This window comes from Equus asinus, chromosome 2, assembly GCF_041296235.1.
Source record: "Equus asinus isolate D_3611 breed Donkey chromosome 2, EquAss-T2T_v2, whole genome shotgun sequence".
Classification (NCBI taxonomy): domain Eukaryota; kingdom Metazoa; phylum Chordata; class Mammalia; order Perissodactyla; family Equidae; genus Equus; species Equus asinus.
Window position 1 is genome coordinate 77,021,418 of NC_091791.1, and position 25,738 is coordinate 77,047,155.

The window sequence follows — 25,738 nt, forward strand, 5'->3', positions numbered from 1 at the left end:
CAATTAGGACTTTTTATTTGGAAGAAAATTTTTCAGAATGGGTCGCATGCACCACTTTAACAATGATTAACTAGTGCCTCACTATGTGCCACTCATTGTTCCAGATGCTAAGGATAGGGAAGTTGACAAGGACTCCCGCCTTGACCAAACTTTAGTCAGGCTCCTCTGATCCCTCTTCTCAACTAAGCCTTGTCTTTGGCCTGCTGAGCCCGATTTTAGCAAAGAATCCTACTAAGCCAGTTCATCAAGAATTCCCCCACCCTTGATATCCAATCAAGCTCCTCTTCCTGCACCCTTGATATCTAATCAAGTCCCTCTCCCGGCCACCACCACACCCTTGACACCTAACCGATTTCTTCTTAGTAATTTTCCATCTACCCTCTCACCCCGACAGTTGGCTGTGAATCCCCACTTGTCCCTGTGTTATTGGGAGTTAAGTTCAAGCTCTCTCTCTTACTGCAGTAGTCCTGAATCAAGTCTTCTTTGCAGGTTTCAACAAGTGTCAGAATAATTTCTCTTTCACACAGTGAACACAATAATTAATGTCCCTCCTCTCAAAGATCTTACATTCCAATTGGGGTCAGGAAGAGAGGAATTAAACAAAAGCAGGGCAAAGAGGTGGAGGAAGGATTCTTATTGAATATAGAGCTGTAAGGACTGGTCTGTTTGATAAGAGATCATATGAGTAGAAGTCTGAAGGAAGTGAGGTAATAAGAAGGAGCATATCTGTGGGGAGTCTGTTCCAGGGGGATGGAACAGCAGATGCAAAGCCCCTATAGAGAGTGTGCTTGGTTTATTTAAGGAATAGCAAAAGGCCAATGTGGTTACAACACTGAAGACATAGGAAAAGCCCAGATGATATTTTTGATGCTTAATTTCATATGTCAACTTGACGGGGCTAAGGGATGCACGATAGTTATAAAACATTATTTCTGGGTGTGTCTGTGAGGGTGTCTCCGGAACAGATTAGAATTTGAATCTGTAAACTGAGTAAAGAAGATCCACCTTCACCAGTGTGGGCAGGCATCATCCAATCCATTGAGGTCCCAGATAGAACAAAAAGGTGGAGGAAGGATGAATTCTTTGTTTCTTCTTGAGCTGAGGCATCCATCTTCTTCTGCTCTCAGACATCAAGCCTCTGGCTCTCACACCTTCAGACCTGGGACTTACACTGGCACACCACCCCTCTCTTCTCAGGCCTTTGGTCTCAGACTGGGCATTACACCACTGACTCCCCTGGTTCTCAGATCTTTGGACACAGGCTGAATTACACCACTGGCTTTCCCCATTCTCCAGCTTGCAGATAGCAGGGGATGGGACTTCTCAGCCTCAATAACCACATGAGCCAAGTAATTAATTAATTAATTATACACACAATTGGTTCTGTTTCTCTGGAGAACCCTGACTAAAGAATGTTGGTTCAGGGGCAGGCCCAGTAGCACAGCAGTTAAGTTTGCACATTCCACTTCGGCATCCCGGGGTTCGCTGGTTCAGATCCCGGGTGTGGACATGGCACCGCTTGGCAAACCATGCTGTGGCAGGTGTCCCACATATAAAGTAGAGGAAGACGGGCACGGATGTTAGCTCAGGGCCTGTCTTCCTCAGCAAAAAGAGGAGTGCTGGCAGCAGATGTTAGCTCAGGGCTAATCTTCCTAAAAAAAATAAAAATTAAAAAAAGAGAATATTGGTTCATTTAGTCCACTGTAAGAATATTGGTTTTTATTTTGAATAAGAAGCCATCAGAATGTAGAAACATTGGAATCCTCATTCATTGTTGGTAGGATCATAAAATGGTGCAGCCACTTTGGAAAACAGTTTGGCAGTTCCCAAAAACATTAAACATAGAGTTACCATGTCACTCAGTGATTCTATCCCTAGATACATACCAAAGAGAAATAAAAATATGCATCCACACAAAAACTTGCATGCAAGTGTTCATAGCAGTGTTACTCCTAAGAGCCAAAAGTGGAAACAACACAAATGTCCATCAACTGGTGAATGGATAAACAAAATCTGTTAATCCAAATAATGGAATAATATTCGGCAGTAAAAGGAAAATGAAGTACTGATACACACTATATAATCAATGAAGTCTGAAGAAAATACTAAGTAAAAGAAGACAGTCACAAAATACAATATATTGTATGATCCCATTTATACGAAATGTCAAAAAAAGGCAATTCTATAGGGACAAAAATAGATTACTGGTATCCAGTGGATGGAAGGAAGGAGGAATGGGGAGTGACTATTAATGGGTATGGAGTTTCTTTTGGGGGTGATGAAATGTTTTAAAATTAGATAGTAATTATATTTGTTTCCTAGGGCTACTTTAACAAAGCACCACAAACTTAAACGATAGAAATTAATTTTCTCACAGTTCTGGAGACTACAAGTCCAAAATCAAGGTGTCAGCAGGGTTGGTTCCTTCTGAGACTTTGGATAGAATCCGTCCTTGACTTTTCATGGTTGCCATCAATCCTTGGCATTCCTTGACTTGCAATTCACATATGAATTGGGGGTTGGGGGGGACACAATTCAACCCCTAACATTTAGTTTTGTGTTTATGTTTTGCCTTTAATACTCTGCAATTTATTTTATAAAGTTCACATCTTATAAGAGAGAGGATCTAAGTTTGTCTCAAATGAATATATAATCTTTCCAGCACCATTCATTGAAAAGTCTGTTCTTTCCTCCACTAAACTGAAATGCCATCATCATCTTATGTCCCACTATACTGTCACCCAAACAACAGTGTTGGGGATTTCTCAACCTGTGCTGTTTTTCCAGAAGCACAGGGTTCAGATAAAGTTCAACATTCTCACTATTAATAAGGAGTGATTAAGTAAATTATCGTAAATCCATATGACAAAATACTAGGCAGCCATTAAAAATATCAATGTAGATGTAGACATATGTTACATAAATGTGCTGACAAAATATTGCTGAGTGAAAAAAATCACTTTCCAAAACAGCCTGTGTAGTAAACCCCACATAACATCTCACATAATAATGAAATAATGCCAATAAAGTGCTCGGCAAAGGCCCACTGCAAGGTCTTGACTTATGTCAATTCTACTTGAGTTATCTCACTTAATCCTCAAAGCAACACTATGAGGTAGATACTATGACTATCCTCAATAGCAAAAGCTTTTTGTTATAGAAATTTGAAAATAGACATGATGTAGAATAATATAATGAGCCTCCATGTATCCATAACCCAGATTCAAGGTTGTGCCCATTTTCTTTTATCTATCTATCTCCCCATGTCTTTGGTTTTCTGGATTATTTAATCTGCAAATAATCTGGTATACATCCTACCTAAGGGCATTTTATTTCATTTTTTACATTGTACTATTGTCACACTTAATAAGTAATAACTTGAGAGACTGAATATGCAAATCGACAACGGCAAGACCATAGATAAACACTCTGCAGCAACCAGCCCAGGAAACCAACCGACAATCCACAATATCCAGCCCAGGAAACCAGCTTGCTAAGGCTTGTAGGAAGTCACACCACGATCTCTAGCAGTCAGCCCAGGAAGCCAAACTACCAATCACCCCCAAATAGTCAGGTCTTAATTAATAACTGACAGCATCACTAATTTTTGTCCCCACTTCCAACTGAGCACCAACCAGAGAAAGGCAAGTATACTTCCCTACCAATCACATAGGACACCCTCTTCTACTTAGCTGCTACCAATTTCCCTCGCCGACAGCCTGCTATCAAGGCATACCTGAAGCCTTCCCTTTTTTCCACTCTAAAGCTTTCCCACTCCTCTGTCTGCTTTTGAGCCTCTGCCAAAATGCAAGTGACAGTAGCTGACTCCGTTTCCATAGCAAGCTTTGAATAGACTTTGCTTATTCTCATTTGGTTGGTCTTCAATTATTTCCACAAATTCTTTAATGTCTAATATCCAGTCCATACGCAAATCTCTCTAAGTGCCTCATAGATTTCTTTTATACCTGGTTTGTTTGAATCAAATAGAGGAGCTCTTCAAGTCAGCCCTGGGTCCTTATGACATGATGGTGGTAGTCTTTGGTGCTTCTTTGCTCCCTAGCAGACAAGTTGTCCCAGGCTCACACTATGCTTTGCCACGAGCGAGCCGTTTCTCCAAAGAGCTCCGGCTTCTTCAGGTTCCTGCAGTCTTGTGGATTCACCTACAAACTGGAGCTTGTGGAGGAGTCTGACGAACCTTAGCCCAGTTTCAACAGTGTTCTCATCTTCTTGCTGACAATTCCAGTCAGAGTGGGACTCTCTTCTTTGAGGGCTGTGTTATCTGTTGGCAGTTTCTGTCTTTTGGGTTTCAGGATCTTCGCTCTCTTGGCACAGCTGCTGAGCATGGTAGTGGTTTGACCCCACCCATTCTGTGATTTGTGGGGATACCCTTACTCTAGTTTTGTTGAAGATACTGTCCAGTGGGATGTTTCTCCCGCTATCCTAGTGACTCGATCCATTTTTATGAGCGACTGGGGAGATTCAAAGACTCTGCTGCCATGCGGATCTCACCCTGTTCCCCATTTCATTTCACAGATGAGGAAGATTTAGAGAGGATAAATAATGTGGCCTCAGTTTGCTCATCTGCAAAATAGTTAATAATCTCTGCTTGTCTACTTTCCAGGACTGTTGTGAGAATTAACTGAGATAAAAGAAATGAAAAGCCAGAGATTCAAAGAGAGGGAAGCCACAGAGAGCAAGCACAAGGGCACACACCCCTGGAGCAGGCGCAAAACATCCTCCCCTAGTGCCTCCATGTCCAAGGACATGCTTCTAATGACCGCTGCCCCCTGAAGGTCAATAATGAGGATGATAACAGCTAACCTTTATTGCCGGGTGCTGGGATAAGCACCTTCCGTACGTTATTTCACGTAGAGCTCACGACAGCCTGAAGGAGCAGGTATTGTGAGCCTCATTTTACAGAGGAGGAAATCAGTGCTTAGTGACATTGATAAACCTGCTCATGGTGCCATAGTTTTCTGGAGGCAGAGCCTGTATTTAAACCCAGGCTATCTCACTCCGCAGCCCCTGTCTTTTGCTGCTCTGCTTTGGCTCCTGGAATGCAGACAGTGCAGGTTTCCACTGAAGAAGAGGAAAGACAGAGGACAGAGGAGGTGACCCTGGAGGGCCTGCTTAGGATGCTCTCTGTCAAGAGGCTTCGGGCAGCCGCTCTCAGTATCCTCTTTCTCGGAGGCAGGTGACTGAAATGAAGGCAGGGCATAGCACACCTTCTGGCTTAGCCTAAGAGATGGCAATTGCCCACTAAGAGTCTTCCGAAGAGTCCGTGGGAGCATGCCCCTCTCCTAGGGTTGCCAGATAAAATACAGGATGCCCAGTAATATTTGATTTTCAGACAAACATTGCAGGGGACACACATTTTCTAAAAATAATAATAATAATCATTGTTTATCTGAAATTCAAATTTGGCTGGACATACTATATTATAATTTGCCAAATTTGGTGACCCAACCCTCCTCACTCCATATAGATTTACATTTCTATTATGCTAATACAACATCTAAAAAGCCACGGTTTTTTGGTTTAAAGATTTCCAGATCTTTAGGGATATCCTGTGATACATTTAAGCTTGGCTGGGGGGACACCCCTTAAGTTGTTATCTACTCACCAGTGTCCTTAGTTGGCTGAGCCCAACATCTTTGAGAAAATCAACAGCAGGGTTTGAAGAAAGGTGGGAAGTACAGCAACAACACATGATCGGGGGAAGAAGGTGATGGGGAGGAGAGAGGATTCACGGTGCTGAAAACTCTCCTCATCCCAGTGCTGGTGTGGCCCTGTGGAGAAACAGCATTTTGTGTGACAAGGGACACAAAATATATTCGCTGAAAGCTTTTGAATGAATAAGTGCAGGAATGATGCTGAGTTGCATCTGGCAGCATGTGCACTATAAGGATGAGTTTCTACAACCCTGATGCTGTCTGCCCAGACCCCTAGCAGGGCAGCACCAAGAGGCCTTCATTACTGGGCAGCACTGACTTCCCTCCTCGCTCTTCCCCTGCTTGCCTGGCTCCACTTAAGCAATTCTCCTCTTTTCTCTCAGCCTCAGTTCTCAGTCTGAAAAGTGAAGAGGGCTGGACGAGACCCTCCTCATCACGCTCTCTATTTCCATGGCTTCACAGCATTTGAGGACATCTGGGGGCAACCTGGGAAATAGAGCTGGAGACATTGTTAGACCTGGCAGGGATCTGGATGGAGAGCTCTGTGTTCCCCTGCTCTAGCCAGGATCCAGGCCAGGTGAGGAAAGGGCTCAAATCTACATAGGAGCCTTGGCCTCCCTTTTCCAGCTCCAACTGGGATTTCCCCAGGTTTTCTAGGAGTCCAGTATGGTCGGACCTCCATCTGCAACCGCCATGGTTGGCCTGGTGTATTTCTGTGTTTAGGGTGATCCGCCAGCAGGCTGAACTGGAAGGTTCAAGGGGTCCAACAGAAGCTCCTTTGCTCATCTCTAACCTGGCCTGTTCCATTTGTGATCTGAGTTTGAATCCTGGCTCTGCCATTTATCAGCAACAAGATCTTAGGCAAGTTACTCTCTCTCTCATCTGCTGTGCCTTCATTTTAAGATGAGTGTAGAATGACCCCTACTCTACAGCACTGTTAAAAGGCAAGGATAAACGTTGAGCCCTTAGTCCAGTGCAGGGCAGCCAGGAAGAAATCAGTAAATAGAGTCCCTCTACCTTTCTTTCTGTGTGTCTCTCAAGGGCTCCCCAGCTAAAGCCTAAAGACCCAGGCGCTCTCTGACCAGTGCTTCTCCAGGTCCCAAGACCTCAACAGGCAGAAGATGTACATCCTAAATGAAGACCTCCCAAGCTTCTTCTCAGAGTGCCCGGCCCTGGCAATACAGAGAGCATCCTGGATGGGCAGGGCTCGGCTGGGGCTTGATGGTCTCAGGAGGCTTGCACTACTGCTACCTTTCTCTGGGGTCAGGGTTGGGATCAGCTGAAGAGAGATGGCAAAAGGGTACTGGATGGGGGTGGGGCAAGATCAGGATAGAACTGAAAAGAAAAAGCACTGTTAGATCATCCACACAACAGATCATTTGCCTTGGAAAACAGATACAAACCTCATTCCTATGAGCCTCAGTCCCACTGTTTAGGTAAAAGTTTCCTTACCATATTGTGAGCCCCCTAAACAGGGCCCAAGAGGGCCTACCCAGCATCAGCGGTAATCACTCCACCATGAAGGGTGCAGTGCTGTGCCTCCCACCCCTGACCTCTTCCCAGCTAGTATCTCTGGGCTGGGTTCTGAGGTCATACATGAGAGTCTTCAGGCAGCACAGAGCAGCCCCACTTTCCCAAGTTCATGGAACAGTTAAGGTTGACATGAGCCTGCCATAGCCGAGGACTGCTAGAATCATGGCCTCTCCTGCTAGTTTCCTCTACCACTCCTCCCCTCTTGTCCCCTGGCCACCCGAGCTTCAGGCCAGTTGCTTGCTTGCTTTACTGCAATCCAGGGACTCTCAGCTTTTCAGAGCAATTGCTTCTAAGTCTGTGTACTGCCCTTCTCTTCACAGACTTCCAAGGCTCAATACTGATGGGGATTCCTATGGAATCTGGGTTTTCACCACTCCACTGTGATCCCTAGTGATCCCCTGGAAGGCTCATGGAGTGGGTACAGCATATAATGAACATGCCAATAGAAATTACCAAATATGAAAACAGAGAGAATGGGAAAAAATGAGCAGAGCCTCAGGGACCTCTGTGTTTATTTTTAAAAAAACCAAAAACTAACATTCCTATCACTAGAGTCCCAGGAGGAAAGGAAAGTGTGGGCTTAAAAAAATCTGAAGGAAATAATGGCTGAAAGTGTCTCAAATTTGATGAAAAGCATAAACCTACAGATCCATGAGGCTGAACAAATCTCAAATAGGATAAATGCAAAGAAATCCATGTCAAGATACATCATAATCAGACTTCTGAAAATCTAAAAGAAAAAATCTTAGAAAAAAGGCTGGAGAGAAACAACATATTACATAGAGGGGAACACCAATTAAAATGACACGGGATTTCCCATCTGCAACCACAAAGGCCAGAAAGAAGTGGCACAACGTTTTTCAAGTAGTGAAAGAACTGTAAATACCAAATTCTATAGCCAGTGAAGGAGGGGCCATTCCAGTGGCATAGTGCTTAAGTTTGTGCCCTCCCCTCCAGCAGCCTGGGATTCAGAGGTTCAGATCCCATGTGTGGACCTACTCACCATTCATCAAGGCATGCTGTGGCAGCATCTGATCTATAAGTAGAGGAAGACAGGCACAGATGTTAGCTCAGGGACAATCTTCCTCACACACACAAAAAAAAACAAAGAAGAAGGAAGGGGAAATAAAGACATTCTCAGATGAAGGAAAACTAGGAGAATTTACCATTAGTAGACATACCCTTAAAGAATGGCAAAATAAAATTCTTCAAACAGAAAGGAAATGATAATAAAATAGGGTTCAGAACTTCAGAAAAGAAAGAAGAACAAAGGAATGAGTAAAAATGGGGGGTAAATATAATATACTGCTGTTTCCCTCACAAGTTTCTTAAACCCTAGCTGACAGTTGAAGCAAAAATTATAACATCATCTGATACAGTGTTCAATGTACCTAGGGGAAATATTTAATACAACTATATTTTTTAAACAGGGGGGTAAAAGGAAGTAATGTTTCTGCATTTCACTCAAAGTGGCAAAAAACTGATACCAGTAGACTGTGATAAGTTACACATGTATATTGTAATACTAGAGCAACCTCTTAAAAAACTATACAAAGCAATATATCAACAGCATTATACAAATTTTAAGTGGAACTATCAAAACTTTCAAGTAACCCACATGAAAGCAGGAAAAAGAAAAGAACTAAACAAGAACAAACAAAAAATAAAATGACACACAGCCCTAACATATCAATACCTACTTTAAATATAAATGGCATAATATGCCAATCAAAAGACAGGTATTGGGGCCAGCTCGGTGGCACGGGGGTTAAATTCACACATTCCACTTTGGCAGCCCAGGGTTTGCCAGTTCAGATGCCGGGTGCAGACCTACGCACCACTTGGCAAGCCATGTCAAGCCATGCTGTGGCAGGCATCCTACATATAAAGTAAAGGAAGATGGGCATGGATGTTAGCTCAGGACCAATCTTCCTCAAGAAAAAAAGAGAGGAGGGGCCAGCCCCATGGCGCAGCGGTTAAGTTCACATGGTCTGCTTCAGCAGCTCAGGGTTCACTGGCTCGGTCCTGGGTGCGGACATGGCACTGCTTGACAAGCCACGCTATGGCAGGCACCCTACATATAAAGTAAAGGAAGATGGGCATGGATGTTAGCTCAGGGCCAGTCTTCCTGAGCAAAAAAGAGGAGGAATAGCAGCAGATGTTAGGTCAGGGTTAATCTTCCTCAAAATAAATAAATAAATAAGACAGGTATTGGCACAATGGATTTTTTTTAAAAAATATCCCAACTATATGCTTTCTTCAAGAAATTCACGTCAAACATAATGATATATGTAGGTTGACAGTAAAATAGTGGAAAAAGATACATCATGAAAATTATGTAATGATAAAAGGATCAATCCATCAGGAAGACATAGTGGTCATAAATGTGTATGCATCAAAAAGTAGCTTTGAAATACATGAAGCAAAAACCGATAGAGTTGAAAGGAGAAGTAGAAAAACCCACAATTACAGTTGGGGACTTCAACACCATACTCTCAGCAATTGTTAGAACTACGAGATGGAAATCAGCAAAGATACAGAATGACTGAACAACACTATCAACCAAAAAGATCTAATTGACATTTATAGAACATTCCATCCAACAGCAGCAGAATACACATTCTTTTCAAGCACCCATAGAACATTCACCAAGATAGACCATATCCTGGGTCATAAAACAAACCTCAACAAATTTAAAAGAATTGAAATCACACAAAGGACAGTCTCTGAGATAATGGAATCAAACTATAAATCAAGAATAGAACGACAACAGGAAAATCTTCAAACACTTCAACTCACTTCTAAGGAGGAAAACTAAAAGGAAATTAAAAACAATAAATAGAACTTCATGATGAAAATACAGGATGTCAAAATTTGTGCTAAAATAGTACTGAGAGGGAAATCCTTAGCACTTAATGCTTATATTAGAAAAGAGGAAAAGTTTCAAATGATAATCTATGAGTCTATCCCAACAAACTGAAAATGAATACAACGAAAGCATAAGAAAAGGAAACGAAATTGAAAACAGATAAAAGAGAAAATTAACGAAACATAAAACTTGTTTTTCAAAAAAAATCAATGAACTGATAAATCCCTAGCATAAAAGGAGAGAAGACACAAATCACCAACACCAGGAACAAGCCAGAAGATATCGCCATAAAGCCTGCAGTCAATAAAAAGGAAAAAGAGGAATACTACTAACAACTCTACGTTCATAAATTTGACAACTTCGAAGCAAGGAACCAGTTCCTTGAGAACCAGAAAGACCAAAACCAAACCAAAATAAAATAGATAATCTGAATAGTCATAAAACCATTAAAGAAACTTAACTTGTAATTTAAAATAAAAAGAAACCTGTAGGCTCAGACTGTTTCACTGGAGAATTCTACCAAACATTTAAAGAATAATTAACATAAATTTTACACAATCTCTTCCAAAAAATAAAAGAGGAGGAAACTCATTTTCATTTCCAACTCATTTTATGAGGCGAGTATTACCCTAATACCAAAATCAAAGACAGTATCAAAACAACAAAAAAATACAGACCAATAACTCTCATGAACTTAGATACAAAATCCTCATCAAAATATCAAATCAAATCCAGCAAAGTATAAAAAAGATTATGCACCATGACCAAGTGGAATTTTTTCCACGTATGCAAGACTAGTTCAATATTTGAAAACCTATTAGTATAGTCTACCATATCAACAGACTAAAGAAGAAAAATATTAAGACCAAATCAATTGTTATAGAAAAAGCATTAGACAAAATCCAACAGCTATTCATGATAAGAATGCTCAGCCAACCATGAATAGAAAGGAACTTCCTCAAACTGCTAAAAACCTAAAACAACATCACACTTAAAGACAAGGCTTTATCCCTAAGATCAGTAACAAACAAGCATGTCTGCTCCCACCTCTCTTATTCAACATAGTGCGGGAAGTTCTAGCTAGGGCAGTAGGTAAGAAAAAACATAAAGGGGATACAGATCAGAAAGAAAGAAGGAAAACTGTCTCTATTTGTAGATGATACAACTGTCTATGTAGACAATGTCAAGGAAGCTTTAAAAAAACCCACCTATAACCACTAAGTGAGTTCAGCAAGGTCAAAGGATCCAAGATCAACAGACAAAAATCAACTGATTTGCTATACGCTAAAGAACAAGCACATGACAATTAAAATTAAAAACACACTATCATTTATGATCCTCCTAAAAAACTTAAATACTTAGGTATAAACTTAACAAAATATGTACAGGGTCTAATCCTGAAAATTACAAAATTTAGTTATGCAAGACATTACTATAGAGAGAAACTGGGTAAAGGGTGAAGAGACTTCCCTATACATTTTTTCCAAATTCCTGTGAATCCATAATTATTCTAAAATAAAAAGTTTTAAATATATATGAACTGAAAAAAATGGGAATAATGCAATATACAGGCAATAATGGGTGAATACATGCTACAAATGACTATGGTTGTGTGGGAACATGCTTTGAGAGGGTACAGACTGTGTGTATGTCTACAGTTTGTATGAAAGAATAATGGGTATATGTTTGTGGGAAGGTTGACCACTGTCAGGAGAATGCCATTCAGCACACATCCCAAGCTCCCACCACCACCCTGTATAAAGTGAGAAAATGTGATCATTCTCTAGGGATTCTAAATTACAGAATACGATGTGACTGTCTTTGTCCCCACACTAACCACTGCCAAGGCCCCTCAACTCATCCCTACAAACACCGCCTGACATCTTCTAAGTACAGAGCACCACATTTCAGTGATAATCACCTTCAACCCTAGAGAGCACCGGAAAGTTTCTAAAACACTTTAGCCTACTTTGCCTTCCTGGGGGTCTCAGTGAAGGGGGCTGTGGTTACTGACTCCATTTTATAAATGAGAAAACCAAGTCTTGGAGGAGAGAAGGATTTGAAAAAAGCAGAGTAATAATAAAAGGAGTCAACCGCGAAGAACTTTGTGCTCTGGATTCTAAGAAAAAAACCTAGGTTTGAATACATCCTCTGCCCCTTATTATGAGACATTATGCTTCTTAAAGCCTTTAAAATGTAAAAGCTATAAAATGGGGTCACACTACCTACCTCATTAGGGTGTATGGAAAGATTACAGGAGATAAAGGTATAGTGTTTGGCACATATATGCTAATTATTGTGCTTAATTTATTAAAAGACAGACAGAATCAGGATTTTTCACTGCTAACTGGGCTGCCTGCCATTCTTGTCTTTCTTCTTCCTTACTAGATCATTAATGGGATCAATTTTTGTACTGTTTCATGTTTTTAAAAAATGGTTATCTCCTGATTTGGGGTCTACTGTACTATATCTACGTATTAAATCAAGCTTGTTAACTGTGTTTTTCTGTTTTTCTATATCCCAAGCAGATTTTTATTGACTTGATTTTTTCTGTAAGAGATATCTCAAAATACCCCACTATGATAGTAACTGTCAATTTCTCCTGTTCTAAAAGTTTCTGATTTATATATTTTGAACCTAGGTTGTTGAAATTAATGATTTTACACTGGATTGGTAGGGAACAAAACCTAATTACAGCGGGATCAAGAAAACATGGGAGATTTTTGTTTAAGTATCTTTAACAGTTCCTGGAACACAGTATGCCTTCAAATAATGTTTCCTAAATAAATGAACTTCGGACGTGAGACGGAGATCCCGAGGGGCACAAAGCTATTTTAGAATATTTTTAAAGGTAAAGACGAAATTATGGCTGACATCTAAGTTCATTTCCCCCACTAGCACTTTAACAAAACGAAAACACCTTAATGGATACTCTTAAAATAATTCTTACGCCTATGTACTAAAAAAAATAAAAACAGGATAATGTTAATAAACTATTCGCTAACAAACAACCACAAGCCGCAGCGACCTCATTACGAACCCACCCTCGACGCAGCGCCTCGTGAGGGCGGGTATCAGCGCCAGAAGAGGGCGCCGGAAGTAGGCGTGGCCCGCCCGCGGCTTTCTGGGATTTGTAGTTCTGGGCCCTAGGCGCGGGCGCGGGTCAGTATCCGGAATCCTGCGCTGCCAGGTGTCGGTTCCCACGTGGGAGGTGAGACGCGTGCGGCGCCAGCGCCTGCAGGGAGGCGTCGGACCATGGGAGTGCCGCGGGGGAGGCGCTGGAGGCCTGGCTGGGCCGCCGTGGGAGGGCGTGCGACCTGGCGGAGTTGTAGTTCCGGGCCGCACGTGTATCCGAGCGCCGCGGCCGCTGCTGCGTCCCCGTGGCCGGGCTGCGGTCACTTGGGACGAGGCGTCCCAGAGCGCTGAACTGGCCCCGACCCCAAGGGGCGCTCCTCCCGCCTGACCGAGCTCTGGCCTTGGCCAGCCTGGGGGCTTCGTAGTTGGCCACATCGGCCTTTTCCGCGGCAGGGATTGGCTTTATTCAAGGAGGTTTTCAGTGGTTGTTAGGTGACCGAGAGGGGCTCCTGTGAGGGACCGAGGTTTCTGTCCCCACAGCGCTGTCCTCGCTAAAAGGAGGCTGCATCTGAGCCTCTGCACTCCTGAAACGAGTCAGGTCGGGGAAGGCGTCTCGGGCAGTCGAAATGCATCCCGAGAAGCGACACATCCGAGCGGAGAGCGACACATCTTACTGCTCTGACTAGAACTTTAGGGCAGAAACCGGAAAGCCTGAGGAAATGGACACATCTTAGAGCTGCTGGGGGCTGCAGAGTTTACTTAGCCTCGTGGGTTTGGGCGGGGTTGTGGGGGACGGCTTGGCCGGCTTGATCCAAAGCCCTACGGAGAAAGGTGAGGGAGGTGCGGCGTGGGGAGCCGAGGGCGGCCTCTGGGGAGAGGGCGTGCGATGGGCTGACAGAGGGGTTAGGAGCGGGAGCTGAGGAATTTTTTCCCACAGCCTTGCTGGACTGGCTAGTCTGTGTCCTGCAAGGTGGACTTGATTTTCATGGCTCTTCCTCTTTCCCTAACTCTACCTTTCCAAGACTGTCTCCTTCCTGAGAGGAGGAAATGACCAAGTTCCAGGTGAGTTGGGGTTTCTTCTCCCCAGAAATGCCATCTCTCTGAGAATGGACATAGCCTTTCTTTCTTGGGACTAAAGAAGGACATCAGCATTAATTGCGTTCCTATCTGGTGTCACGTCCTGTCTTTGTTCTGTGTGTTGTTTTTCTCTTTATTGTCAGGCTTCAGCGTGAGATATAAGTATTTCATAAATATGGGTTTAGGAACATTAATACACGAAGGGCATATAGCTATCAGATGATGTTGCCAGAATCCGCACCAGTATCTACTGACTTTAAATTCCACATCATTTTTCACTGAACCACCCTCTCTCCATGAGCTTGGTCCTCTCCCCAGAGCACTGGGCTATGTGCTTTTATTCAAAGTCTCCACACTGCTTCTTTGCCTGGTCCACTCTCTCAAAGCCTGCTTTTTCCTGCCAGACATTTTTCTTTCACTAAAAAGTCATTCAAAGATATTACATGCTCAGTCCAGTACTAAGTGGCCTCAGGAAAACAAATGGAATTACACTAGTCCCCCCTTATCCGTGGGGGATACAGTCTAAGACCCCCATTGGATGCCTGAAACCTTGGATAGTACTAAACTCTATGTATACTATGATTTTTCCTATATGTACATACCTGTGATAAGGTTTAATTTATAAATTAGGCACAGGAGGAGATTAACAACATTAACTTCTCTTTGGCATATCTGAATTGCCAGCATCACTACTCTGGGGCTTTGGGGCCATTGTTAAGTAAAGTAAGGGTTACTTGAACACAAGCACTGCAATACCTCAACAGTCCATCTGGGAGAAGGCGGCTACCAAGTGACTACTGGGCAGGTAACGGGTAGCTATGCAGCGTGGATATCCTAGACAAAGAGATGATTCATGTCCTGGGCAAGGTGGAGCAGCATGGTGAAAGATTTCATCATGCTACTCAAAATGGCATGCAATTTAAAACTTATGAATTGTTTATTTCTGGAATTTTCCATTTAATATTTTCAGACCATGGTTGACTGCAGCTAAGTGAAACCATGGAAAGCAAAACCATGGATAATGGGGGCTACTGTATAAACTATGGTGCTTTTCTTCACGAGCAGAATATGTGTACGGGAAAAAAGTAGGCACATTAATGATAATCATTTTTGAAACATGAAAGAGTGAAAAACATAAGAAAGTTTGTTAAATAGCACAGTAGGTACCAGATCACTCCTAGAGATGCTCCTCAACCAAGCTATTCATCGGAATTGTCTGTGGTGTTCTTTGAGAATTAAGGTTCCTAGGCACCACCAACCCCCAGATCTGCTAAAAGGAGAATTTTACTCCTTTTTTATCTGTTGATCTTTGTGCATCCAAAGATTTGTTGCACTTATTGTGAAGTATTTCTCTGCATACTGATGTGAGTGTCACTAAGGTAGGTGAGATGAGTCATCTTTTATGCTCTGATTGCTTTGTTCCCTTTACCAACGTATCTACTTATTTAATTGGTACATTAAACTCTTAAATTACCGAGTAGCACTTTTTTTAAAAGCAGTTTCTCATTTGTCTCCATAAAGCCATTTCTAGAAAGGCACCTCAAGATTGGCACTTAGAATTATAAAATGTTTGAAATGGAGGAGGCCAGCCAGCCTCCTCGCTGCTGTGCTGCTGGCATTTTGCAGAGCAGAGCTCTAATCCTGAGGGAGCTGAGGAGACGCACCGTGTGCTTTGTTGCAGAGAGCCACAGAGTCAGAAGGAAACCCCATGTTTTCTAACTCCATGCAGTTCCTTCTCCATGGCTAAACAGGTCATCACACCAGAAGTTATTTGAATAAAATGTCAGACTGGATTTTAAGGAAAAAATAATTGGTTCTTAACAACGCCACCAGCAAGACCATCTTTTTATTATTTTATTGAGGTCATATTGGCTTATTGTATAATTTCAGGTGTACATTATTATATATCAGTTTCTGTGTAGACTGCATCATGTTCACCATGTTCATAGTCTAGTTTTTATCCGTCACCATATAAATGTGCCACTGTACCCCTTTTGCCCTACCCCCAACCAACTTCCTCTCTGCTAACCACTATTCTATTCTCCTTATCCATGTATTTATCTTCCACATATGAGTGAAATCATACAGTGTGTATCTTTCTCTGTCTAGCTTATTCTCACTTAGCATAATACCTTCAAGGTCCATCCATGTTGTTGCAAATGGCACGATCTTGTCCTTTTTTATGGCTGAGTAGTATTCCATTGTGTATATATATGCCACATCCTCTTTATCCAATCATCAGTCAATGGGCGCTTGAGTTGCTTCCACGTCTTGACTATTGTGAATAATGCTGCAGTGAGCACAGGGTTGCATAAGTCTCTTTGAATTATTAATTTCAAGTTCTTTGGATAAATACCCAGTAGAGGGATAGGTGGGTCATATGGTATTTCTATTTTTAATTTAATTTTTTGAGAAATCTCCATACTGTTTTCCATAGTGGCTGTACCAGTTTGCATTCCCACCAGCAGTGTATGAGGGTTCCCTTTTCTATACATCCTCTCCAACAGTTGTTATTTTTTTGTCTGGTTAATTATATTCTGACAGGTGTAAGGTAGCAAGACCATCTTTTTGGTCTTGGCAAATACAGTCCTCACATATATAGGAAGAGACCATGAGCTCTTATAAAAATCAGTTTGTTTAGAGGACAGTAGCCTGCCTCAAGGTACTGAGAGCGTTCTGTCTCTGTGCCTTAAAAAGTAATTGAGGACTTCAAGGGAGATTAGCATGAGTAAGACCCTGTGCTCTCTATATTTTCCTTCCTTCTCTTCTATCTGGTCCCTGATGAAGATTATTTATGATGAAGTTGGAAATTGCTAGTATAGTGAAAAATTGAGATTCTGACATATGTTAATAACTTTTTGAATTTAAAGAAAACCCTTCATTCCCTCAACACTTGCTGAGTGTTTCCTATGTAACAGACATTGTCCTTGAGTCTGCTGAAAGGGAGGAATCCCAATTTAACCCTTCCCTCCCTCTGTGACCTTGTGTAAGTCACTTCCCCATTATGAACCTTGGTTTTCTCATCTGTAAGATTAGAGTGTTGAGTTTGATGATCTCAAGGTTTTTACTTGTATAATTTCATTAAGTTGAATGTGAATTTATTTATCATTTGATTCTGTATCAGTTGTGCTAGTTGGTGGGGATTTAAAGATTAGTTGAGCATGGCCCCTATCCTTTGGAATCTTATAGCCAATTTGGGAGATAGATTTAATAACTATAGTAGAGGTATGTGGAAAATGCTATAAGATCTTGAAGGAGGAGGCATTTAACTTAGCCTTCTGCTTCAGAAAGGAGGTTATTGGTTGTCCTGAAACAAAGGATTCCCAAAATGGATGGGAGAAATATAAGTCAGGGCAGAAGAAATGTGTAAAGGGATATTCTGGACTAGAGCATGACCTTTGGATCACTGCAGGTAATCCTGGGTGACTACAGTTCCTGCCTGCCTCCTGCCTTCTGCATTACTGTTTCCTGAGTAAATTGTTGGAGCTAGCAGGGATGGGCTCTGGAGAGGAAGTGGAAAGCCACACGTGTATGTAGATTTGAGGAGTTTGACATTCGTTGGATGGGAACAGGAAACTACGGGTCCTGTGACCTTCCACTTTGGTCGGGCTTCAGGATGCTGAGTCCTCTTTCCCACAGTAAGCCTGAGTTCTACCTTGGGGTGACTCGTTAGCCCCACTGACACCAGGGGAGACTATTCACTATTCAGGTGCTTTCATTCCCAACTTTGTCTTGCTTTCGCAGAACCACTCCTTTCTTGCTGTTTTCCCTTTCCCTTGTCACACTGATTCCTTTCTTGTGGTCCACTGTCATCCCATTTCTCATCTTGGAATTTTCAGACTACCACGAAGTTGGTAGTCCATCCACATATTCTTTCTGTTCTCAGCATGGAATTCTCCCCACCACTTAACCTGTGGGATCTTAATAAATGAATAACTCTGACTGTCCAATCTACGGATTGCAAGATGACAAAACTTGTATTTTGAAGACTTGATAAGGAATTGTTGTGATCTAGGTAAGAAATGAGGACCTCACCTAGGATAGGACAGTGGCAGTGGGAATAAACAAGAGGTAACACATTGGAGGAAGATTTAGGAGAGAGAATTGACAGGATCTGAAGTGGTTTGAATACTGTTGAGGTAAGGAAGGAGTCTTAGACAATCCAGATGACTGGGTGGAAGATAGATTAAAAATAAAAGGGAAAAAAGATAATTGATGGACTTGACTCTCAGAAGGGAGGAAAGGATTCCATGTAGAATGCATAGGGGTGGTGACCCTTGGACAGAAAGTAGTCTTTTTTCCCTGAGGTGGAGAAGAAAAAGTCTGGGTGAGAGAAGTGGCTCATCCAACCACTTGACATTCACGGGCCCTGTTGTACTAACAAGTATATTTATGGCGGTCTAAGGCAGCGCCCTCCACTTTAACTCCTTCGTCCCACCTTGCAGGGACCTGCAGGCTTCTCTTGCCCAATCTCATCCCTCTTCCTCAGACACAGTAGAGACCTGTGACCTTGAGAGGAGAGCTTGGGAGGAAACACTTTCTCTCATTGCTGCCTTCTCCACTGGTGGCGAATAGGGTAGTTGTGTCACTCCTGGGGGCAGCCTGGTTGTGCTCTTTCCTGAGGAGGGAGTGTGTGGGATCCCTTCAGCCTCCAGCCCAAGGTGCCTGCGCTTCTGAAGGTTGCTGGGCACTCCCCTGGCCAGAGGTGAGCTGCTCTTTTGGGCTTCACCTGGCTCTCAGTCGTTTTGTGTATATTCTATCCTCTGCTTTTCAGAGTGTGGCCTGTAGACTGCTGCCAGTCCACCAACAGCTTGTTGCCAGTCTGCAAAGACACAAGGAAATTGAGAGTAAGTGTTTAAAACTTTTATGTCCATTAAATCTAATGATTTTAAAAAATTGGTGTTGATATTTTATATGTCTGGGTTTTTATTTTGTAGTAATTATTATGTTTTACAAAAGTATCAGTCTGTGACATATTAGAAATTTTTTAAAAGAAATTGGTTCTTCACCAGAGGCAATTTGAGAAGTGTTCTTCCATTGACAGAACCCTGGAGGGAACCAGACTCACTGTGAAGTTAACTAGATAAATATTTGGACTCCTTTTATTTGCCAGTCCCTGCTTGAGGCCTTGGGGATGCAGCCATAAACACACCAGACAGCCTCTCTGTTCTTAGGGAAACTGTGTCTTCATGGGGAGAGACAGACTGTAAATAAGAAAGCAAATGAGTAAATTAGAAAATGACATAAGGCATAAGTAGTACAAAGAAATTAAAACAGAGAAGTGATAGTTACTAGGTGCTACTCTGGGTTAGATGGTCAAGGAGATGCTTCTCTGAGGAGGTGGCGGTTCAGTTAAGATCTGAATGATAAGGAACCAGGCATGTGAAGATCAGAAAAAGAACATTGTGGGCAGAGGGACAGCCAGTGCAAAGGCCCTAAGTTGAGATGCATTTGATGTGGTCAAGCACCTGCAAGGTCACTGGGGCCAAGTGTGACACATAAGGGAGGAGTGACTAGGGCTGAGTTTGGAAAATTGACAGGACCCCAGTCTGTAAAGCCTTGTAGACCAAGATGAAGACTCTGGATTTTACTCGATGTCCATTGAAAAGTCTTTGGAGGGTATCACACTTGATGTAGTGTGTGTTTTAAAAGATCACTCTGGTTGCTATGTGGAGAATTCATTGTGTTGGGGAGCAGGAGTGGTAGCAGACAAATTAGGAGGTTGGTGCAAGTAAGAGTTAATGATGGCTGGAACTCGTGACAATAATAGTGCAAGATGGAGAGAAGTGGGTAGATTCAGATGTGTTTTAGAGGTACAGTTGATAGCACTTGGTGTTAGACAAAATGTGAGGAAGAGAGAAGAGAATCAAAATTACTTCGAGGATTTTGGCTTGAGGAATTGGGTGCGTCATGTGGCCATTTACTAAAATGAGGACGACTAGGCAAGAGCAGATGTTGACGGAGATTGTTGGGAGCAAGAGTTCTGTTGGGGCCTGTTAAGTTTTAAGTGCCTTTTAGACATGCAAGTGTAGATGTTAGGTGGAAAGTTGGAGCCTGGAGTTGAGGGGAAAGGTTAGGGCTGGTGGTAAGTATTTGGCAGTCAGTGATATTTTAAGCCAAAGGGGCTAGATGGGAATACCTGAGAAGAGTATTTTATGGCTATGTGTCTATATGCTATTTTGATTTTTCCAGGAATGTTCAACTACTTAGTTTAGAGGGAGAAAGGATATATGATTGATACGACTAGGGAAAAACTTGAGGTCAGAAGTCTGCTTTGGCTGAGAGGAGAAAAAGGAAAGGTTAAAGGATGGTGATCTTGACAAGGCAGGTGTGATGGAAGAGGAAGAGCAGAAAGAACAGGAAGATTTGTGTGTGTGTGTGTATGTGTATTTTTTGTGAGGAAGATTGGCCCTGAGCTAACATCTGTTGCCAATCTTCCTCTTTTTGCTTGAGGAAGATTGTTGCTGAGCTAACATCTGTGCCAATTGTCCTCTATTTTATGTGGGATGCTGCCACAGCATGGCCTGATGAGCAGCACTAGGTCCACACTAGGGATCCGAACCCGCAAACCCCAGGCCGCTGAAGTGGAGCGTGTGAATTTAACAACCATGCCACTGGGCCAGCCCCAGGAAGATGTTTTTAAGGTGTAGGATATTAAGAGGTTAATCCTTCAAAGGCAGAGTGATCCAAATCGTGAAATGGGCCTGATTATGGTTATTGAGTTTGATGAAATGAGGCAGAGATCATCAACCCTAAGGAGATTAAGAAATGTGAGGTTAGAGAGTTGGGTAACTTGTTCTCAGGAGTGTTGAGGTTGTCAGGATAATAGTGGGAATGAAGGGAAAGGACAACTCAGCAATGACCATGAGATGGCAGTGGAAAGGAAAGATTCGGTAGCTGGATAGCTTGAGCTTGGGTGAGTTGTGAGCAAGAGGAGAAGGAATTGGATGGAAGTAGCAATGTAGATGAGAAAAGAAAAATTTTCTGACAAAACTTGACTTAGATCCCTCAGATCCCTGAACTGCACACTTTTGTACCCTTCTCATCTTTTCCAGTGCTACCAACCTCTCCCTCCTTCCAGAGCATTTGTGCAGGTGGTTGTTGGTTGAGCAGGAATGCGCTTAATGTTTTAGGAACCAGAAACGGTCGAGTAACTGAGGTGTGGTGGGATTGCTGGGACCCTACGCAGAGGAAGCGCGCAGAGCTGTGGTGCTGGAAAACTCGAGCCACTTGGTCTCATGGGCCAGAACATGAGCCTGGACACCTGTCCTTGGGAGTTTTTTTTCTTCCATTTTAAATAGTAATGGGGCTCCAGGAGTTGTGGTTCAGAAATCAGAGTTCCCTAGTTTCTCTTTGGCACAAAAGGATGTTTCTGATTGTTCTAAGCACTAAAGAACTTTGCTTGGTAAGAATTGGAGAATGGTAGCTTTACTGAGTCGTCTCAGAAACCATACCTTGTCCATCCCTGATAAGCCAGGGTTTGGGACTGATTTAGCTTTCTGCACAGTCACCCACTCTCTGTGTTTCCCAGATGTGACCTCTCAGTTGGAGCAAGTTGAAACTGAAGATCATTAAATAATGGAGAATGAACTTGATGAAAAAGAACCAGTTAAGCATCGTGGCAAGTTGTGAGCCCCGGCTAACGCATGAAAGAGGAGTCCCTTTTTAATTGTTCCTGGAGTTCTCTTTGAAGTTCTCTGGTCTCTGGAGACAGCTGAGGCCTCAGTTTCCACGAACTGACCAACATTTATCTACTCGTTTCCTCCCCATTCTGCCTTTTCAGAAGCTTGTGGTCTTCCCCATTCACGCTGACCTTCTTATCTGTACTCCATCTTTCCCTCATTTTCCCCACATTGGTCTTGCACCATCTTTGCTTAGACTTCATTAAACCTCCCCTGTCCTGCAACACCTCCTCCCCACTGCTGCTTTTCTTCCACCTTCAGGGATGCATCCGTCTCCCCTTCTGAAGATACGACGGTACTTTGGAGAGACAAAACCTCATTCCCTAGCGATACATAGGGGTATAATTGATATGGTTTTTCTCAAAAACATTTTGACTGCTTGAGTCAAAGAGCCTTAAACATTTTTGATGTAATAATTCATTTTTAGGTATCTAGACTTAAGTCCAACTGAAAATTGTGTACAAAGATGAGTCATTATAGAATCATTTAAAATAGTGAAAAGTTACCCACCAAATGTATCAGAAGGGATTGGTTATACAATTTATTGTGGATCATACAAGAGAAGAATATGTGGCCATTAAAAATATGCTGATAGAGGCCAGCCCAGTGGCGTAGTGGTTAAGTTCACATGCTCCGCTTCAGCGGCCTGGAGTTCACAGTTCGCATCCCAGGCACGGACCTAGCACCACTCATCAAGCCATGCTGTGGCAGCATCCCACATAAAATAGAGGAAGGTTGGCACAGATGTTAGCTCAAGGCCAATCTCCCTCACAAAAAAAAAGTAGATGCTGATAAAGAATTTTTAATTAGATGGGAAGATGCATGTCTCCCTCCCAGGTTGAACCATGTGAAACTGCCATTTTGTAGTAAAATCAGACATTCTATAAAAACGACCAAAGAGAAGGATCTTGCGATCATGGCTTTCAGGGTTTTTTCCTGTCCCAATCCACATGGTTCTCTTCCCTTAGAAACTGTGGCTCTTGAACTGTTATTTTCAGCCAAACCTGGGGAGTGAGGGGATCAACCCAGAAGGAAGTGGTACCTGGAGGTGGGGAGAGTCCTGCGTTTCCATTTTCTTTATATAAACCTAGTGCCGGTGCTCTATCTTTGGACCAAAATTGCTCACTTGGAAGTCACTAGTAAACTTTTGTGCCTTTCAGAGCTTTTCCTTTTTTAATGTCTTTCAGAGCATTTACTATTGTTAATGTTTTGCATGGTTTTGATAGTGTTCACCTTGATCTTAAAATTTTTTGACTTGTATGAAATCATAGTTTTCCTATTTCCTCCAGCCTCTCTTTTATTCCTTTTTTCTGCGTATTTCTCAGTCTTTCCTCTAACTTTGGAAATCTCAAAATGCCCTGCTCTTTGATCACTGTATGTCAGTTTCTCACTCTTTTTCTTACTACCACCACTGCCCTCTAAGAACCAATTCTCACCACCTTGGAGGCAATAGTGCCCTGCTGAGAATGCACGCTAGATATGTATACTTGTCTGCCTGCATCCAAGAGCTGTCGTACATTTAAATGGCCTTGACTATCCTTTCTATTTCAATAACCCTAATGGCTTTATTTCCTCTCCTCATATTAAACTCTGTTCCTGTGTATTTTCTTGGCTATGGGATACCTACACTTGACTATCCAGTGTCACTTCAAATTCAGTGTATTGAGAATTTTCAAAATTCCTTTCCCTTTTAACTTCTCTTCTCATATTCCCAGTTCTGGGGGAATTATAACATTCCTCCAGTCCCCTAGTTTATTTTATTTATTTATTTATTTATTTAGTGAGGAAGATTGGCCCTGAGCTAACGTCTGTTGCCAATCTTCCTCTATTTGCTTGAGGAAGGTTGGCCCTGAGCTGTAATCTCTGCCAGTCTTCCTATATTTTGTACATGGGACGCCGCCACAGCATGGCCTGATGAGCAGTCTATAGGTCCACACCCAGTATCTGAACCTACAAACCCCAGGCTGCTGAAGCAGAGTGCGAGAGCTTAACCACTATGCCACCAGGCCCACCCCTCCAGTCTCCTAGTTTAGAAATAGGCCGTTAAGTTTCTCCCTCCCCATCCTCAGTATGTGTAATTCTCTCACCAATAATTCTTTTTTGACTTTAAGTTCTTTTAAATTTAGTAACACTCTTAAGTCCCCCAGATATCACCCTGAAATGGGTCCATTTAATGCTTGAATTATGGTAACAATCAGCTAGATTATTGACATCATTCTTCAGGCTGAAGTTGGATCTTGCAAGTAGACTTGTCTCCCTGACCTCCCATTTACCAGGTCACTCTGGGTAAAAGCCTGGCATGACCTTCAGTTGCTGGTGTAGAGCCTCTCAACTCCCACCTGGCTCTCGAGGCCCTTGGTGCTTGCTCTCCCCTGTGGAGCATTGTTCTCTGCTATCCTGAGTTTACTTTCCTTCCAGCTAAGCCTGTTCTCTGGAGGTCCTCCATGCTCGCTTGCTCTGGTACCTTTGATTACCGTGCTCTGGTTCCTGGTGAATTTTGTCGTTTAAGGTTTTATTCAAAGTCCATTACCTGTGTGAAAACTTTGACCATCTCTTCCACTTGACTGCTTTCTCTCAGAACTTTCAATTTATATCTCACAGTCCTAGACCTGATTACATATTCTTTTGTATGCTTTTTTTTTTTTTTAACTATTGAATCTGCAAGTCTGATTTATTTTCCTTGTTTCCAGCCAGGTTTCTGGAGGGAAAGCAATGTATCTAATACTTCCAGTGCTGTGTGCACATAGTCAAGATTTAAAAATTGACTGCTGTGGAGTTTAACAGAGAAGAAATAATTTTTTACAGTCTTGCGGAAGAGACAGTAAGTAAACATGATATATTACTATAAATTGATAAGTCCTGTGAAGGATGAAACAGTGTGCTCTGAGAGAATGAAGGCATGGGATGGGACGAGGCTGACGTATGTGTTGTTGAAAGTTTCAGGGAAGGCCTCTGAAGTGACATTTAAACTGAGATCTAAAGGATCAGCAGGCATTAAACAGGTGACTGGTTAAGGGAGGAATATTCCAGGCAGATAGAACAGTGCAAGAGAAGACCTGAAGACCTGGAGGAAGGAGTGTGGCTAGAAGACAGGGAGCAGCTGGGAAGAAGGGGTGGGCAGGCCCTGCGCACTTGTGACGTTGGAGGCCCTGGTAAGACGTGTATTCGGTGCTAAGTTCTGTGCGAAGCCAGTGGAGCAACGGAGCGGTACGATCTGATCTACCCAGTGTCACTGGGACTGCTCTTTGCAGAGGGCCGAAAGTGGAGTACGATCTGTGCTTCCACTTTCAATCTCTGCTCTAGGTTTTCCTTTTTAATTGATACAAAATTGAACATAGTTGTCTGACTTTTTTTTTTTTTTTTAAAGATTTTATTTTTTCCTTTTTCTCCCCAAAGCCCCCTGGTACATAGTTGTATAGTCTTCGTTGTGGGTCCTTCTAGTTGTGGCATGTGGGACGCTGCCTCAGCGTGGTTTGATGAGCAGTGTCATGTCCGCGCCCAGGATTCGAACCAACGAAACACTGGGCCGCCTACAGCGGAGCGCGCGAACTTAACCACTCGGCCACGGGGCCAGCCCCGTTGTCTGACTTTTTTTAAAGCAACATATAAAAATCTCAAAACTTCAGACACATTGGTATAATATGAAATGACGTCATTAATAATAGTTTGTTTATCCTATTTTTCCTGTGTATTCTATATATGCATATTACAAATATATGTGTTAAAATTTATGAGATTATTCTGAATGTGTTTTTCAACTGGCTATTTCATGCAGTATGTCTTAGAGATCTTTGTCATGTCGTATTAACTCCTGCTAAAAGGACCTCTTT

General features: G+C 42.5%; 2 protein-coding genes across 41 annotated transcripts in view; one reads left to right on the plus strand and one right to left on the minus strand.

The window, feature by feature from the left end:
* LOC106831318 (translation initiation factor IF-2) lies at nt 1-13,584 on the minus strand. 2 transcript variants are annotated; one of them, XM_070491762.1, is made up of 4 exons: nt 13,119-13,584; nt 8,209-8,241; nt 5,624-5,789; nt 1-1,652 (listed from the first exon to the last, which is right to left on the minus strand). In XM_070491762.1, exons 1-3 carry the CDS (start codon nt 13,582-13,584, stop codon nt 5,632-5,634), a joined length of 657 nt encoding a protein of 218 aa, XP_070347863.1. In that variant the 3' UTR covers nt 1-1,652; nt 5,624-5,631. The 2 variants fall into 2 exon arrangements, with proteins under 2 accessions (XP_070347863.1, XP_070347868.1); XM_070491767.1 differs by lacking the exon at nt 8,209-8,241.
* The window catches only part of ZNF239 (zinc finger protein 239), a 27,774-nt gene continuing 15,233 nt past the window's right edge, over nt 13,198-25,738 (plus strand). For 4 of the 39 annotated variants that reach the window (XM_044758090.2, XM_044758128.2, XM_070491583.1 and 1 more), the window contains exons 1-4: nt 13,200-13,285; nt 19,001-19,073; nt 21,758-21,834; nt 24,599-24,729. The gene's annotated coding sequence lies outside the window, so the exon portion shown is untranslated. Of the gene's footprint in view, nt 13,981-14,006; nt 14,212-19,000; nt 19,074-21,757; nt 21,927-24,598; nt 24,730-25,738 lie in introns of those variants that run through there. The other 35 variants (XM_044758107.2, XM_070491555.1, XM_070491592.1 and 32 more) reach the window with 25 other exon arrangements.